The sequence below is a fragment of the Pisolithus orientalis genome, assembly GCF_024613125.1.
Source record: "Pisolithus orientalis strain OTSU chromosome Unknown F5J12scaffold_1, whole genome shotgun sequence".
NCBI classification, from domain to species: domain Eukaryota; kingdom Fungi; phylum Basidiomycota; class Agaricomycetes; order Boletales; family Pisolithaceae; genus Pisolithus; species Pisolithus orientalis.
Genome location: NW_026260782.1, coordinates 1576306 through 1590071, shown reverse-complemented (window position 1 = coordinate 1590071; position 13766 = coordinate 1576306). Strand labels below are relative to the sequence as shown.

At 50.0% G+C, this 13766-nt stretch overlaps 8 protein-coding genes across 8 annotated transcripts; 4 read left to right on the top strand and 4 right to left on the bottom strand.

Annotated features, from left to right (window-relative positions):
• Positions 1-14: 14 nt before the first annotated feature.
• F5J12DRAFT_793347 (vacuolar sorting protein Vps24) lies at positions 15-1226 on the bottom strand. Its single transcript, XM_051743969.1, has 5 exons — positions 885-1226; positions 654-831; positions 477-598; positions 271-423; positions 15-216 (listed from the first exon to the last, which is right to left on the bottom strand). Exons 1-5 carry the CDS (start codon positions 1011-1013, stop codon positions 130-132), a joined length of 669 nt encoding a protein of 222 aa, XP_051605876.1. The 5' UTR covers positions 1014-1226; the 3' UTR covers positions 15-129.
• Positions 1227-1270: 44 nt separating this feature from the next.
• Positions 1271-4367, bottom strand: F5J12DRAFT_933867 (fungal-specific transcription factor domain-containing protein). The gene is made up of 10 exons (XM_051749578.1): positions 4285-4367; positions 4188-4224; positions 4107-4133; positions 3750-4055; positions 3394-3695; positions 3128-3336; positions 3007-3077; positions 2846-2956; positions 2757-2797; positions 1271-2700 (listed from the first exon to the last, which is right to left on the bottom strand). Exons 1-10 carry the CDS (start codon positions 4338-4340, stop codon positions 1413-1415), a joined length of 2448 nt encoding a protein of 815 aa, XP_051605875.1. The 5' UTR covers positions 4341-4367; the 3' UTR covers positions 1271-1412.
• Positions 4368-4494: 127 nt separating this feature from the next.
• On the top strand, positions 4495-6918 carry F5J12DRAFT_793320 (subunit 17 of mediator complex-domain-containing protein). Its single transcript, XM_051743968.1, has 7 exons — positions 4495-4756; positions 4810-5037; positions 5090-5493; positions 5545-5885; positions 5941-6353; positions 6410-6649; positions 6695-6918. Exons 1-7 carry the CDS (start codon positions 4635-4637, stop codon positions 6864-6866), a joined length of 1920 nt encoding a protein of 639 aa, XP_051605874.1. The 5' UTR covers positions 4495-4634; the 3' UTR covers positions 6867-6918.
• Positions 6919-8326, bottom strand: F5J12DRAFT_793310 (60S ribosomal protein L5). The gene is made up of 6 exons (XM_051743967.1): positions 8257-8326; positions 8027-8114; positions 7930-7972; positions 7720-7880; positions 7306-7672; positions 6919-7252 (listed from the first exon to the last, which is right to left on the bottom strand). The coding sequence occupies exons 2-6, from the start codon at positions 8112-8114 to the stop codon at positions 6979-6981; spliced, it is 933 nt and encodes a 310-aa protein (XP_051605873.1). The 5' UTR covers positions 8257-8326; the 3' UTR covers positions 6919-6978.
• A 71-nt stretch (positions 8327-8397) lies between these two features.
• Positions 8398-9410, top strand: F5J12DRAFT_793307 (RNA-binding domain-containing protein). The gene is made up of 4 exons (XM_051743966.1): positions 8398-8733; positions 8789-8913; positions 8967-9033; positions 9087-9410. Exons 1-4 carry the CDS (start codon positions 8418-8420, stop codon positions 9218-9220), a joined length of 642 nt encoding a protein of 213 aa, XP_051605872.1. The 5' UTR covers positions 8398-8417; the 3' UTR covers positions 9221-9410.
• Positions 9411-9459: 49 nt separating this feature from the next.
• Positions 9460-11476, top strand: F5J12DRAFT_25716 (Catenin-beta-like protein). The gene is made up of 8 exons (XM_051738619.1): positions 9460-9522; positions 9575-9895; positions 9946-10052; positions 10102-10363; positions 10422-10515; positions 10562-10785; positions 10841-11173; positions 11222-11476. Exons 1-7 carry the CDS (start codon positions 9499-9501, stop codon positions 10991-10993), a joined length of 1185 nt encoding a protein of 394 aa, XP_051605871.1. The 5' UTR covers positions 9460-9498; the 3' UTR covers positions 10994-11173; positions 11222-11476.
• On the top strand, positions 10840-11720 carry F5J12DRAFT_793305 (uncharacterized protein). Its single transcript, XM_051743965.1, has 3 exons — positions 10840-11173; positions 11222-11458; positions 11512-11720. The coding sequence occupies exons 1-3, from the start codon at positions 10997-10999 to the stop codon at positions 11683-11685; spliced, it is 588 nt and encodes a 195-aa protein (XP_051605870.1). The 5' UTR covers positions 10840-10996; the 3' UTR covers positions 11686-11720.
• On the bottom strand, positions 11674-13702 carry F5J12DRAFT_25694 (Trp-Asp repeat-containing protein). The gene is made up of 5 exons (XM_051738617.1): positions 13377-13702; positions 12723-13316; positions 12363-12671; positions 12128-12308; positions 11674-12074 (listed from the first exon to the last, which is right to left on the bottom strand). Exons 1-5 carry the CDS (start codon positions 13689-13691, stop codon positions 11863-11865), a joined length of 1611 nt encoding a protein of 536 aa, XP_051605869.1. The 5' UTR covers positions 13692-13702; the 3' UTR covers positions 11674-11862.
• Between the last annotated feature and the right edge of the window lie 64 nt (positions 13703-13766).

Sequence of the window (13766 nt, the reverse complement as noted above, 5' to 3'; positions counted from 1 at the left end):
TGATGCTTGACTTCCTAATTTGAATCGCATCACGTTCCATAGGCATACTACCAATAAGTAATACAAAAACGAAATGCGGTCCATGAGTATGGTATACAGTGTAAGTACATAGCAAAGAGAAGCAGGAAATTAACTGCTCAGTAGGCCGTTGAGTTGCTGTCGATATTGTTCCATAGTTCGTTCCGTTTCTTCGTCCTCGAGCGTGTCCTGGGGGGCCTGGTCAAAATTGAGAACTTGCCATTCATTCAGACACCTGGACAATTGACTCGCCTGCAACTCCGCACCAACTGTGCCAGCTTGGCCAAGCTTGCCATTGGTGAGCTCAAACAAGACCTTATCTACCTCGGCATCGGCTTCCTCAGATATCTCTTCATCTTCCTCCGCATCAAGAACGTCCTGCAGCATTTCTTCCATAACGCCAGCCTGAAAAGCAAATCAGGGCTGGATTGCTAGCTCCATCTAACAGGGAATCAAACCTTGGTCATTTCCATACTCATTTCTCTCATGCTTTGGCTTATTTGCGGCAGTCTGATCAGCGAGTTGGACAATTTCATGATCTCCGTGGACTTCTGCAGGGATCCAGTGACCTTCACCATTGCTGAGAGCAAGAAAAAGAGTAAGAACTCTTCGGACGGAAGTAAGAAACAATTTACCAAGTTGCTGCGTCAACTGCGTCCCTATGGAACCTAGGCGAGCTTTGCTAACAGACAGGCGATCCTTCTGCTTGTTGCTCCTTACCACCTCCCTCGCGAGTATTCTTGCGGATTTAACATCGCCCTTTGCAGCGAGCTGCTTCACTGTTGTGCGGGCTTTGGCAGTGGCGGCGTCAAGCTATAGTCGTCACCATCAGCGAATAGTGTGAAACTTGTGGCCGGAATGCCGACCTGCCTCATCTCCCTATCCAATTTCCGACTCTCTGCACGTAGCTTGGCCTGCCATGCGCGTACCCTCTCCTCTGGCGTTGGCCCATACAGGAAACGATTGATGGACTGCATGAGGATGGAATGTGACATACGGTACACCTAAATACGGAAAGCCACTGCTTGCCTTACCGGACCCACTGTAATATTTAGGAGTTCACGTTCTGGCCTGTGTCACAAGAGCCTTATTTTGCACACTGCGGCGTCTGCGCCCGCTTATCTGAAGGAGTCCTTCATGGGTGGCCCGGAAAATTCTGAGCGGCGGCGTCGGTGGTATCGTACAGTCCAGGCTGTGCTACGGATGTGTTCGGGGGTCAATGTCACATCGAATCTCAAACCATAGTCACGCGGGCGGTACAAACAGCCATACATTGATGTAGTGCACTGAACTGCAAACAATGAAGGACGAAAGTTACAGGAGCCACTATGACAGTATTTACAGAAAAGATAGACAGATAGATGCAAGGACCAATTTTCAAATCATCGTGCGATCTATACAGGACCAGCCTTGATTTGACTGACCAGCGTCTCCCAGTACGTCCAGTCGGACCCGTTGACATTTAGGACAAGGTTTGGGTCAGTCGCTGCAGGCCCGACCCAACCTGTGAAGTCTGCACCGCCTGGCCCTCCCCAAGAGAGTGCAGGCATGCCCATCGTTCCATCAACAGTGCCTTCATTGAATGTGCTGCACCAATGATCCAGCAACGACTGCGCTGCTGATTCGTCTTCGCTTGGGCTGCCCGAGCCCGCAGGAGAATTGAGTGATCCATCAGTGGAATTATTGTACTGCAGACGTTGTATCGCAGGGGACTGTGCGAAAGGTGAATTTGGATATGGAAGTGCCGCCGACAGCTGTGGAGATGCCGTGGATGTGGTGGTCGCAGTCGCAAGAAGGGCAGGGAAAGCTGGTTGAGCAGAAGGCGGAGGAGCAACAGCTGTCCGCGTGTCAGAAACTATGATTCCAGAGGAAGTCAATTGTGGATCAATTGTGGATGGCGAACCTGCGGACGCAGTTTCGGGGGCAGACTCTGCAAGCTGTACAGTTCTGTTCTTGAGGAACTCGATAATTTTCAACTCCCTGCGAGTAGTTTCGTCCATCTCCCGAATTCCCTCGTGATCCTTCAAGAACTGATCTAGAATGGTGTGCATCATCTCTGCATCTGGCCCTTGAGGATATAGGACGAGATAGATGCCACTAATCATGGCTGTTTGAAACTCCCTGTAAGCATTGTGAAGCGATTCGCGGTTCGACCGTGATTGGCGGAAAGCATGGCGAACGTGAAAGTCCTTCATGGCGGACTCGAAGCATGCTTTGCGCGACCGCAGGTAGCGGTCACAATTCAACCTACGCAGCAAGTAGGGGCGATGTAAGCTGACTCTTACAAAAAGAGTCTCCGTGATCAGCAGGAAGCGATGAACGGGGATAAACTTTTTAGTTTCGTCGAGAGATGTATCAGGGTCAAGAGCGAAATGAGGCGGTAGGTTATTGACGAACTTCATGAGTTCATCGTCGAGAGCAAGAACATCAGAGTAGTGGCTCGGAGTCCGCACTTTCTGAAAATGATGGACCATTCGACCGATTATAGAAGCGAGCTGGTGACGGAGGATTACAAATGTCATCGGAGTCGGCACGCTCAGTTGGGACGGACTGGGGTTGACAGTTGGGGTAACGTCTTCTTCGACGTTGAGGGGCGGCAATGTGGAAGTGTAGTCATCTTGAATAGCATGCGGCCTTCCCAGCACAAGCGCATAGGACCGGTCAGCATGGTAAAGGTATGACCTGATACTACGTCAGCACCGATTTCAATGCAATGCGAGGGGGATGTCATAATTTACCAGATGCGCCGTCGATTCTCTACCTGCGCAGGATCCAAACCCTGATCGTAGCTGAGAAAAGTATGAAGCGATGAATGTATACAACACACCGTCGGTGCTGCATCACGGTGAAGACCAAGTGCCTGAGCAGTTCGCACAGCTGCACCAAGCTGGCTCCAACACTCCGTAATACGGCGGTCGAATGTCAGAAAGCGAGCGCTCTACGACGGCATAATTATCTGTACCTGAACACATCAATTAAAACCCTCACCAACAATCGCGCTAATACAATGTCTAAAGAATCGGGCTGGATGGCAGCAGCAATCAACAGGGAGCGCCGAGCTGGAAGACTGTAAGAACATGAAGAAAACAGGGACGATCGCAGAACACACATGACCAATAGTACCTCAATGAAGTCGTTCTCCTAGTCCGTATGTCGCCAGCCAGATGTTCTGGGGCAAGCCTCACAGATATGGCTAGGACAACAAACAGAAGAGGAAGAAAGCGGGCGTCATTGGTGTTTGCACCCACCCCATTCGCACAAAGTGAGGCATATGCTGCTCGGAAATCTTTCTCGCATACAGGGTACCTTGTCCAATTTCTACGGCGAAAGCAGGCATTGAACAGAAACCTGGTGTTCGTGCAGAAAGTTGCTTACATGTCGGTGAAGTAGTGATCAATCAAAGCATCTGAGAAGCGTTGTGGCGGAAGTTCTTGTAGAAGCTCTGAAATTTTATGGGGCGAAACACCACATTCTTGAACCAAACTTTTGAGGTTATCTGCTGCAGAAGGTTCCAAGTCCTGCCGAACAGAGTCTATAATGGACGGGGTCGCAAGGGACGACTTGGGATCCATCCCGTTGACCCCGACCTGTGCTGAAGGTAAGGTGCCATGGAGCGGAGTAGAATTCTTGGTGTCCCACTGGTCTTGACGCGAGCAGCCAACCACTACGTTTGCCAACTAATGGATCGTTTGTCAGATGAGGAACGATGTAAAGTTCATCAAATCATTCACTTGCTCCAAAACGGAAGCTGGGGCAACACTCCCTGAAGCACTGTTACCGTACCACTTTCCACTCTGGAAAGTGCCTCCGCTCGGGTCTTGATCATCAGTGATCGAACGATTGTCTTCGTCAAGATATTCTGAGCTGGATCGAAAGTGTCTGTCACTGGAGATAGTTGGTGTCGTGGTGCCATTGGCATATTGAGGCAAAGCAAGCTCGATAATTTTTTCAAGCCTGGCCAACCGTACACTGATATCCTGATCTGTTTTCCCGGGTGTATATGCCTTACATAGTTCAGGAACTTTGCGTGCTATGCACTAAGACGAGAATTTGAGAAGAGCGTGGATAACAAAAGGGCGAGAACTCACGTGTGAACAAGGAATCTGGCGATCACACTTTGGGCACAAAATGCGTTACCTTTCCCGATAGATACTGGTCTTTGATCTTACCTTTTGCTTGCGTCGATGACATTCACCGCAGGAGAAGCTTGGTGAGGCGGGGTTAGTGGGCGGTCGACGTACGGGGGAACAGAACATGCGGCCTTACCTCACTCTCGTCCTGGCTTTCTTTGCCTGCTGACTATCGAATTCTCCGTCTTCCATTTTACGTTTTTTCAAAGTGTTGTTGTCTAGGAAGGAGTGGTTAGACTTCACCATGGCCAATGACTTGCTGGTGGATCGGTGTGAAAGATGCAGCTTGATCATTGGACACCGGGGTCGCACGACCACGGCCCGGTCACGTGCACGATAGGCTCACCATCGCGTTAAGCTTTTGTCATCCACGTTCCCAAGCCAGGTCAGCCCTGAGCCTGTGGCCCTTGTCGTCGTGAGCTTGGCAGTAGAGTGACAGCGCACTAGTTAATAGTTGCTGGGGGCAAGAGACCATTCCAAAAAGACATGGAGGAGCGGGACTGGAGGAAAACCAAGTTGTCGCTAGAACGGCCGTACAAAGACGACCAAGGTGAACGTATACCCGTCCTGCTCGACATCACTCCGGATGGTGAACGGGTGTTTGAATCGTAAGATGCCTTGTGCCTCGTCCATCTAGCCATGCTTGCTGACGGGATGTTAGACCAGAAAACCCAACAAAACTGCTGGGGGAAAATCTCAGAAGAATCTTCTTCGAAAGGGGTGTCGATTTCTTTGAACGTCAAGACAGCTTACCTTCGGGGGTAGCCCAGTCGCTCGAGGCTGCTGACCAACCGAGTGAGGACGAGGAAAATGCACTGGACCCGGCTAAAACAGTTTTAACTTCCGAAGAATTGCTCAGTTTGCGCATGGAATGTATTCCCCGGCTCTTGTGGGTGAGACCACGGGTCTTCGCTGCCTATCGCTCATATGGCATTCCCCAGCATCGCCCTTGGTGAGATGACCGAGGCCCGCGACCTTTTGTCTTTGTTGCTATCCTCGGCCCCGCTACGACATCCCTCCACCGCCTCGTCTTTACCCCCTTTAGCTCTAACTGCTACCGTCGCGACGAAGCCACCTCCCATACCCTCCGTCGAGGTGTTTAACGCGCAACTCACCATAGGTGGGAAAGACGAAGCGTTGCGAAAAGCTGCAAATGTCTTCAAACAAGCCGCCGCCAACCTGGAAAAAAGTCGCCAGAGCAGCGAAAACTACTGGGCAGACGCGTTGAAGATCAGAAAAGCCAACTGGGGTCTTGTCCCTGCCCCCTTACCCTTGGGTGCTCCGACGGGCAAAGGGGCCGATAAAACGTCGAAAGACTTCTTCGTTTCTTTTGGTCTCGAAGAGTGTAAGTACGGCTTCCTTTACGGCTATGGTTGCTCACGACCACTCTCCAAAGCCCCGGTACAGTTCCGAAGAAGAGCGGTTGCCCATATGGGAACGTACGATGCTGAGTCAAATACCCTACAGTTTCCTTATCGTCGACATTATCGCTTGCGAGTTTCGTTGGTGGTAACAGACAATGGAAAGACGACGTGCTCCTCTCGGAACGCCCCAGATTTTCTTAGCCCTATATCCCCAAATGAACCTCTCGCAGCTGCCCAGAAAGAAGTAGTGGACGAGGAAGTGTTCTCCGTGTTGATTCGAGAGGCTAGTAATCTTCCTACAGCTTCCACTCGCGTGTCGGAGCGATTGATTGTCATTGATGTGGCTGAAGGGATCGAACTCCAATTCGAAATGGTGGGTACCGCGATGTTTCGATCATAAATACGTTTACCGATGGCGAGAGAAACAGATGGATGATGACGAAAACAATATCCTTGAAATCTCTCATCATAATGGTGTCTTGACTCTGACTTGTGACTTGATCTACCATACACTTCACGCCCTTCTCCTCTGTATGCACACTGCGCAGAAGTCACAACGCATACTTTCGACTGGACCGTCGAGGTCGCACGCGTCAGCAATCCCACGCGGTCGATCCGTCCTGCTTCAACCAATCATTGATTTACTTCAATATCAACAATTCTGTTCAAGAATCAAGACCGAGTTGAACAAACTGACTTCGGCCCTTCGTTCTGCTGGTGTTCCCTGTGCATTGAGATTTGATCCGGTTGGGGAAACTGGCCAGCACTTGCAGCAGCGACTGACTACCGGTGATTCGTCCTTGAAGGTTGGCGGTGAAGCTCTCTTGCGGATCGACGATAGGTGAGTAGGCGGTGCCTTTTTTCCCCAACGGTGGTTAAAGCTTTGGGTTGTTGGAGACAAACCTTGCGCCTGACGTTTGGATCACCGTCGTCCCTGACTGTCCACCTCCCGCAAGCAACATTATCTATTGCCTCGGTCCCACAATTATGTCAGCTGCTTTCCGATGAAGCAGAAAAATGTTTGCTCAGTAAGCTGTGCGAAACGGGCGAGCGACATGACAGGTCTAGCGCTGCCTCTACGTGGTTTGTCGACGCCGTTAGTGGCAAGACGGTAGGCAGGTGGGAAGGCTGTATCGTGTACGTACAGTATCTGCGATCTTTTCGTCATCTGATTCGGCGTAGCAACTTTTGTGTCTCTTTCACCCAGGACTTTACAGTTCATTCGTCGGCGTACCGATTGGATAGGGGAACTACGGACAAGTTGTCTCTGTATGACACGTATTCCCCCCACACAACAGTTTCTTTGATAGTCTGGCAACAGAAAGTCTTAGAAAGAATCTTGTCAGAGCATTAGTTGCAGTGTGAACATAGATGGCATGACATGCAGGTTGACTACATGGAATCATACACATTGCATTTTGAGATGGTAAAGGATGCAGGAGTTCCAAGCATTACAGCGGCGGTATCTATTCCTCGTCCTCGTCCTCGTCCTCCTCCCCTGCAACTTCTCCGCCTGAAGCCTGGAATGCCTCAATCTTGGCTTGAATAGCAGCCTTGCGCTCTTCCAGAGTTCGTTTTGGTTTCTTGTACTTGAGCGTTTCTGCTTTCCAGTCTTTGGTCTTTTCAGTGGGCTTGAAGGTAGGATCTTCCCGGATAGCGGCATAAGCATTGGTGTACATCTCCTCGATATCTTCTGAGCCAATGCCGTCCGCGAGGTATGAGGAGAATTGCTTCTTGAAGCTGAGAAAAATGCATAAGACAGTGAACCATATTATGACAGGCTGTTGGCCTACCGCTCATCGTCTTCCTCCTCCAACGACTCCATGTACTCAGCAACATGACCACCGTAGATGTACTTTTTCAGCACCTCGGCATCAAGTTCCTTGCTCTCTGGGTCGTAGCCGGGGAAACGTTTGTCTGAATGGGGAATGAAAATTCCACCGTCACTGGCACCCTTCATTGCACCGAAGACACGGTGACCGGTCGTCGTGCGTTTCAAACCAACATCGAGGTAGCATTTGAACGGCCGGGGTGCGTCCTCCTCATCCAAGGGTTCCGTCAACTTCAACGTACCATCGGGCTCCGTCACACCCTCATATTTATCAGCGAGACCGAGCTTCGTTAAAGCGCGGCGAGCGCAGAGCAAACCAGTAGCGTATGCTAACAGAAATTAGATGGGAACAGAAAGATAGAAATTAGGGCTCCACCTGCTGTCCAGTTGGTGAGTCCATGAGAAATGCCGTATCTTGGAAGTTCGGCTGAACGTGCGGCGGTCAACACAAAGTCACCTTGCAGTCGGGCATAGACAATTTGCACGATGATATTCTTGTTCGTGAAGCGTACTACTAGCCGGTACTTTGGCGCGTTGCTTTGCATATGAATCAGCCAACACCATCGGAGGGATACTTGATACTTACTACTTGTTCTTTGCCTGAGTCACTAGGCGTTTACGGGCATAATCTAACGACAGTCAGTACATCATCGCCATCGGTCGTCGACGAGAAAACCACTAACAATCAGTTTTCCCCTCACGGCGTCGACGGTATTTGACTTGGAAGCGAGAGAAGTAGGCGTCCGACTTGACCTTCTTGACGAATGGCATCTGGTGGAATTTGGTCAGGTACTCATCCGAGGACCACGCCGAGCATCCATCCGCCACGGACCAGAAAACAGTTGAAATAAAACCCTCGTCAGTTGTCGACGACACGTCCAGGCCAATAGAAAAAGCCCAAACGAACACTCACCTTGAGGGATTTGAGGAACGGCAGCGACAGCGAGCTCGGGTATCGCTGTGATGACGATTTACAGTTCCAGTCGTTGTTTACGTGTATTGATTTCTGTGTCCACACAATTATTTGATTTTAGAATTTTGTTGGCTTAGCTAAGCTGCCTGCTTCCTGCCACCATGGATCCCTCGCAACAATACTACCAGCAGTACAACCAGCAGCAAAGCTACGACGTGAATCCGTACCACCAGCCTTACCAGGGTCCGATATATCCTATTCCCGGCTCTTCCTCTCACAGCGCGCCGGTTCCTGCTAATGCATACGAGTACGATGTCGGCATCGTCGCCCAACAGAGTGTGTATGTTCCCGGAGCAATGATTGATAAGCGTGGCGGTGCAGGTGGGAAGCTAGCGAAGGGCGGGAAGAGGTTGACTGTGCTGCGCAAGGGCGGGGGTAAAGTGTGGGAGGACCAAACGCTTCTAGAGTGGAATCCGTGTGAGTATCATTCAAGTTCATTTTCGCCGTGCATATGTGTTGAGGATGGTTATAGCCTGGTTCCGCCTGTTCGTTGGTGACCTGAGCAACGATGTCTCTGACGACGTCCTTGCAAACGCTTTTAATAAATACACATCATTCCAGAAAGCCAGAGTAATACGGGACAGGCTAAGTGCAAAGGTGTGTGGTCGTCTCCTGCCATCCGACATTTCTTTGACGCAGATATCATAAAGGCCAAATATGGCTTCGTCGCATTCTCTGATCCGGAAGATTTCCTAAAAGCCTGGAAGGAGATGGATGGTGAGTATCGCGCTGTCCATGTGTACCCCCATGACACTAACCACGTTGCGCAGGTAAATACGTAGGTAATCGCCCTGTGAAACTTAAGAAGGCGGACGACACTGCGATTAGACCCGTAGAAATAGGCCACCGCAAGGCAAAGCAACTAGAAAGAGAGCTGAAGAAGAACAGGCGCAAACCTTACTAAGTGTCCAACCGAGCGTTTTGGTAGGACGTCACTAACAATGCAAGCATGCCAATGGTATACCCGAACACTTCAGACTTCCCCAGCTCTACGTTATTGTCATTCACCGCTCCAAGGAGCATGACTCCGTCCAATGTATTACATAGAATATGTATACACACTATGCACGCACGTCCTTCTGCTGTGTACACGCAAATTCTCCGGCGTTTGAGCACGTCACGTGGCGGGACGTAGGCAACGAATGAATCCAGTCGCACTTTACCCCTGCGTAATAGGGCGACATGGACGTCGACAAGCTCTTCAAGGTAAAAGGTTGCCGGCCGTTTATTTCAACTCCTCTCATTTTGCCTTGTTCAGGTACCGAAGCTCCCGACTGGAGTAAAGCGCAAATTACCAGATAACCCTACCCCGGAGATGTTAAAGAAAATGCGGCTGGATGCTCACGGTCAGGCCGACTCGGACCATGATGGTCACGATGCTATACTTCCGAACCGGCGAGCTACAGTGGAAGATGAGCCAGAAGAAGACCAAGACACCCCTTTTGCCCCTGGAGGGGACGCTGATTACTTCGCCGAAGAGGACGAAGAGGGTCGCTTTTATGGAGGGGGTCTTACTAGCCAACAAAAAGAAATCTTGAGCATTTTTGAGAAGGCCGAGGGAGAGGGGATTCAGGACGAGGTACGCCTTTCCCACTCTTACAAAGGGGGGATTTACGAATGTGACCGTAGCCAGAAGAAGTGACACTTCCTAGTATACGGAGGACGCTTACCCGCTTCGAGCGCGCGGTGAACAAAAACCAGGATCAGCGGTCCAAGTATCCCGATGATCCTACAAAGTATGTGATCCGTATTCTGCGTGGATATTGACACCTTCACGTCGGATAGGTTTATTGATTCAGAAGCGGACCTCGACAGCGCCATCAAGTCTCTGTTGCCCCTTGCCCAGTCGCCGGTACTCGCATATCCGGAGATTGTTCGTACGGGAGCGCTCACGCTGTTGATTGGGCTTCTTAGTCACGAGAATGTCGATATTGTCATCGACACTGTGGAGCTTTTTAACGAATTAACGGACGAGGATGTTGGCAGCGAGGGCGAAGACGATGCTGAAGAAGCCCAGGCCGCTTTGAAGGTTCTGATAGAGGCATTGGTAGGTCAGGTTTCTTGGAGAGTCAGCAATTACAGTGTTTCTAATATCAGTACAATAGGTGGAGCATTCAATACTCGAACTACTAGTTGACAATCTCTCTCGTTTGAACGAAGCGGAGGAATCGGACAGACAGGGCGTCTTTCTCATCATCGGTATTATAATTTCCCTCCCTTCTGGATATTACTGATTAGCAGACAGGTGTTTTCGAGAATGTTCTTGGATTTAATCCGGACCTGTCTGAAAACCTTGTGGCTCAGACAAAGATCATGAATTGGCTTCTTGAACGTATTCTATGGAAAGCTCACGACGAGAACCGCTGCTACGCCGCCGAATTACTTTCGATACTTCTGCAAAACAGCTCCGCGAACAGGGAGGAGTTGGGTAAGAAAGACGGCGTTGAGAACATGCTGAGAGCTTTGTCGGTGAGTAGCTCGTGAGAAGAGGGTAATTTTGGTCCAACTTCACGACGCATTTTAGCAATTCCGTAGACGTGATCCTGTTGATGCTGACGAGGCGGAGTTCATGGAAAACCTCTTTGATGCCCTGTGCTCAGCTCTGTCTGACCCTGGGGTAAAATCCCTATTCCTTGCTAGTGAAGGTGTCGACTTGATGTTACTGATGATGAAGTAAGTCATGCCCTTTAACCTGAGCTTACTTTCACGCCAGTTTTCCAGAGAAAAGCTTCAGTCGAAATCACGCTCTATCAAGGTGCTCGATTACGCGATGTCGGGACCGGCGGGATCCGAAGTTTGCTCGACTTTCGTTGAGGCACTAGGGTTAAAGACGCTCTTTTCGGCATTCATGGGCAAAGTGAGCTCCACCATACCTGCCTTGAAGAGCATTCGCTCACGACCTCAGGTATCGAAGAAGCAAAAGCGTAACGCCGGAACCCAGGCAACTGAAGACACATCTCACATATTAGGCATTATCTCGTCATTGTTTACGAATCTCCCTTCGGCCTCGTCAGGCCGAATACGTTTGCTTGCCAAATTCGTGGAGAACGAATATGAAAAGGTAGACAAACTGCTGGAAATTCGAGAACACGCTTCCAACCGCTTGAAGCAAGTCGACACTGAGATTGAAACAGAGAAGAAGGTATGAGTTACCTATGAATTTCGCTATGATAAAATGCCTCATTTATCTGGTAGGATTTACTTGCCGACGGCGCTGTTGAACCGGAACACGAAGACTTGTGGTATCTTCGACGCTTAGATGGCGGTCTCTTTACTCTGCAAACCGTCGATTATATTTTGACCTGGATTGCAATGGAAGATGACGGTGTATGTTTAGTTCTGAACCGAGCTGCTTCATTGACTGGCTGACTATCATTTTAGGCACGAGCCCATCTCGCAAAGATGCTTGAGCGCAAGAACTTAAAACTTGAAAATATCAAGCAGACGTTACAGATGTATCACGATAACGTCGACGCAGATGACTCTGGTGGCAAGAGTGCCATTGGGATGCCACAGAAAGAAATACTGGAGCATCTCGTCGCCTTTTTACAAGAGTGTTCGTGACATTTCCCTAGGTACATGTTCTCCTGTTTCCTGTGATGCAGTCACCAGAGCAACACAGGAAAACACCATTTCTAGTGTACCCTTCGTTTTTGTTAATTCCTTCTGCAGTCGAATTTCCGCAAGCACTTTCTTTCGTAAGCGAAGTAGAAGAGAGTCAACTAGAGGTGATTGGCCAAAAACTGGCGAGTAGAGCTCTGTCGGTGCGTTCTCATTACAGATGCCCAGAACAATTGATAAAAGTGCGTACCAATAAGCAAAGAGGCCATGTCACAGACCAAGTCTCCAAACCTAGAGTCAGTCACATGCTTGACGAGGAGTCGTAGGATGGGTTCCAGCAAAACATCATCTCGACCGGACATCGCACTTCTAAGGCCGTCACGATGGATAAGTTCCTGTATGAGGGAAAAGGTGGCCGTGGGAGGGACATTCTGTGCTGGGATGAGAACTTGGCTAGGGGGTTGGGAACGACGAATGGAACACACCTTTTGAAGGACAGCGTCCAAAGCTGCGGAATACTTGAACGCTTTCAGGAAGCGATCATATTGTTTCAGCCGTTTAGCTCTCCTGCTTTCTATTCTCAGTTCGCCCGCATCTCCAACAGGTTTAGATTTTGTCTTTGATTTTATGTGACCTTGACCAACTAAGGGCAAGGTACCACCTAAGAATGTCTCGTACGTGCCCGCCTTCAGCGCAGTGGCATACTCCATGCTGGTTTCAGAGGCCGTCGGCTGCCGTCGACGTACCGAGAGTGTGCCATCTGACATCCCGGCGGCTATGTGCGTTTCATCTGGCTAAGATGACGTGAGTCGGGCCCTCTCAAATTGCAAAAATTGGGGGCTTACAGAAATGGCAAGGCATAGTACCGACGCTGCGTAGCGCATTGTGTGGACCACTTTATAAGTAGATATATCGTATACTTTTACCATTTGGTCGAGGGAACCGGTCAGAAGGCGACCAGCATTTGCATCGTATGCAAGGGACATTACAGTTTTTTGGTGATTGGACAGTGCTCGTATACATCGTCCACCAGCATTGAGATCCCATACCCGCAGTATGGGTCCCGCAGCAGACAGGGCAACTGTGCCGGATGGCAGCATGAGGACTGCCTCTACAGGAGAAGTATTTGTTGCCTTCCCACTCATTATCATCTCGCATTCCCCACTCCGAGAGTCATGTAACCTCATTGTTCCATCATATGAGCCAGTCAAAATAAGGTGAGGGTTGGAAGGAGACACCTCCCCCGATCGAACATAGTCCGTATGAGAAGTGAAAGTGACTGCTTCCGCTTGAGACGGCACGTCCCAAAGTTTTACAGTCGTATCGTCCGAGCATGAGAGAACCTGGGTATGCGAAAGGGGAGAGAATTTTGCTACATGGACCGGTTGCTTGTGGGAGTCAAATGTGCGCAGTATTGCCCGGGAGTTGATGTCAAATATCTACGCGCATGAGGGAAGATGCTTTGTGAGTGACAGAAGAAAAAAGGAAACCGCACATACCTGAACGAGACCCGTGTCGTCGCCCGCTACGACAAGTTTTCCGTCTGAACGAATGTTGCCACTGCGTGCCACGTCTTTGAACCGTGATATTGTCTTGGCAACCTTTTGGGTGCGCGGGGCGTAGATTTGTACGCGAGTCGCTGCAGTAACAGCATATCTGTGGGGCTTGGCAGGGGAGAAGTGGATGGAAGTTACAGGAGCATATTCCTTCACGAATACGGGGTGCTTAAACTGACGCCAGAACCTGGATTCTGCGCTGTGCTTCGTCGCATGTGGCCTTGCATGCCTCTGTACGGTGACAGCTTTGTAGTCCATCGGGAGATAGATGCACGCGTCACGCGTGACGTGACGGCGGTGAAAATGTGAGTCACATGACCAGCACAGCAGAGA

Bases quoted from the DNA above. Each gene is read 5' to 3' on its own strand.
- F5J12DRAFT_25716 (XM_051738619.1), top strand. From the start codon at position 9,499: ATGGACGTCGACAAGCTCTTCAAG. The intron at 10,053-10,101 runs GTATGTGATCCG...CACGTCGGATAG, and splicing joins TATCCCGATGATCCTACAAA to GTTTATTGATTCAGAAGCGG. The intron at 10,516-10,561 runs GTATTATAATTT...ATTAGCAGACAG, and splicing joins GGGCGTCTTTCTCATCATCG to GTGTTTTCGAGAATGTTCTT.
- F5J12DRAFT_793310 (XM_051743967.1), bottom strand. From the start codon at position 8,114: ATGCCATTCGTCAAGAAGGTCAAGTCGGACGCCTACTTCTCTCGCTTC. The intron at 7,973-8,026 runs GTTAGTGGTTTT...GACTGTCGTTAG, and splicing joins CCGTGAGGGGAAAACTGATT to ATTATGCCCGTAAACGCCTA. The intron at 7,673-7,719 runs GTGGAGCCCTAA...AATTTCTGTTAG, and splicing joins ACTCACCAACTGGACAGCAG to CATACGCTACTGGTTTGCTC.
- F5J12DRAFT_793347 (XM_051743969.1), bottom strand. From the start codon at position 1,013: ATGTCACATTCCATCCTCATGCAGTCCATCAATCGTTTCCTGTATGGG. The intron at 599-653 runs GTAAATTGTTTC...TCTTGCTCTCAG, and splicing joins GCAGTTGACGCAGCAACTTG to CAATGGTGAAGGTCACTGGA. The intron at 424-476 runs GTTTGATTCCCT...TTTGCTTTTCAG, and splicing joins TGAGTATGGAAATGACCAAG to GCTGGCGTTATGGAAGAAAT.
- F5J12DRAFT_793305 (XM_051743965.1), top strand. From the start codon at position 10,997: ATGCCCTTTAACCTGAGCTTACTTTCACGCCAGTTTTCCAGAGAAAAG. The intron at 11,174-11,221 runs GTGAGCTCCACC...TCACGACCTCAG, and splicing joins TTTCGGCATTCATGGGCAAA to GTATCGAAGAAGCAAAAGCG. The intron at 11,459-11,511 runs GTATGAGTTACC...TTTATCTGGTAG, and splicing joins AGATTGAAACAGAGAAGAAG to GATTTACTTGCCGACGGCGC.
- F5J12DRAFT_793320 (XM_051743968.1), top strand. From the start codon at position 4,635: ATGGAGGAGCGGGACTGGAGGAAAACCAAGTTGTCGCTAGAACGGCCG. The intron at 4,757-4,809 runs GTAAGATGCCTT...ACGGGATGTTAG, and splicing joins GGTGAACGGGTGTTTGAATC to ACCAGAAAACCCAACAAAAC. The intron at 5,886-5,940 runs GTGGGTACCGCG...CGAGAGAAACAG, and splicing joins TCGAACTCCAATTCGAAATG to ATGGATGATGACGAAAACAA.
- F5J12DRAFT_933867 (XM_051749578.1), bottom strand. From the start codon at position 4,340: ATGGAAGACGGAGAATTCGATAGTCAGCAGGCAAAGAAAGCCAGGACG. The intron at 4,134-4,187 runs GTAAGATCAAAG...TTGTGCCCAAAG, and splicing joins GTCATCGACGCAAGCAAAAG to TGTGATCGCCAGATTCCTTG. The intron at 3,696-3,749 runs GTGAATGATTTG...ACGATCCATTAG, and splicing joins CAGCTTCCGTTTTGGAGCAA to TTGGCAAACGTAGTGGTTGG.
- F5J12DRAFT_25694 (XM_051738617.1), bottom strand. From the start codon at position 13,691: ATGGACTACAAAGCTGTCACCGTACAGAGGCATGCAAGGCCACATGCG. The intron at 13,317-13,376 runs GTATGTGCGGTT...TCATGCGCGTAG, and splicing joins ACGACACGGGTCTCGTTCAG to ATATTTGACATCAACTCCCG. The intron at 12,309-12,362 runs GTGTGTTCCATT...ATCCCAGCACAG, and splicing joins TGGACGCTGTCCTTCAAAAG to AATGTCCCTCCCACGGCCAC.
- F5J12DRAFT_793307 (XM_051743966.1), top strand. From the start codon at position 8,418: ATGGATCCCTCGCAACAATACTACCAGCAGTACAACCAGCAGCAAAGC. The intron at 8,734-8,788 runs GTGAGTATCATT...GGATGGTTATAG, and splicing joins GCTTCTAGAGTGGAATCCGT to CCTGGTTCCGCCTGTTCGTT. The intron at 8,914-8,966 runs GTGTGTGGTCGT...GATATCATAAAG, and splicing joins GGGACAGGCTAAGTGCAAAG to GCCAAATATGGCTTCGTCGC.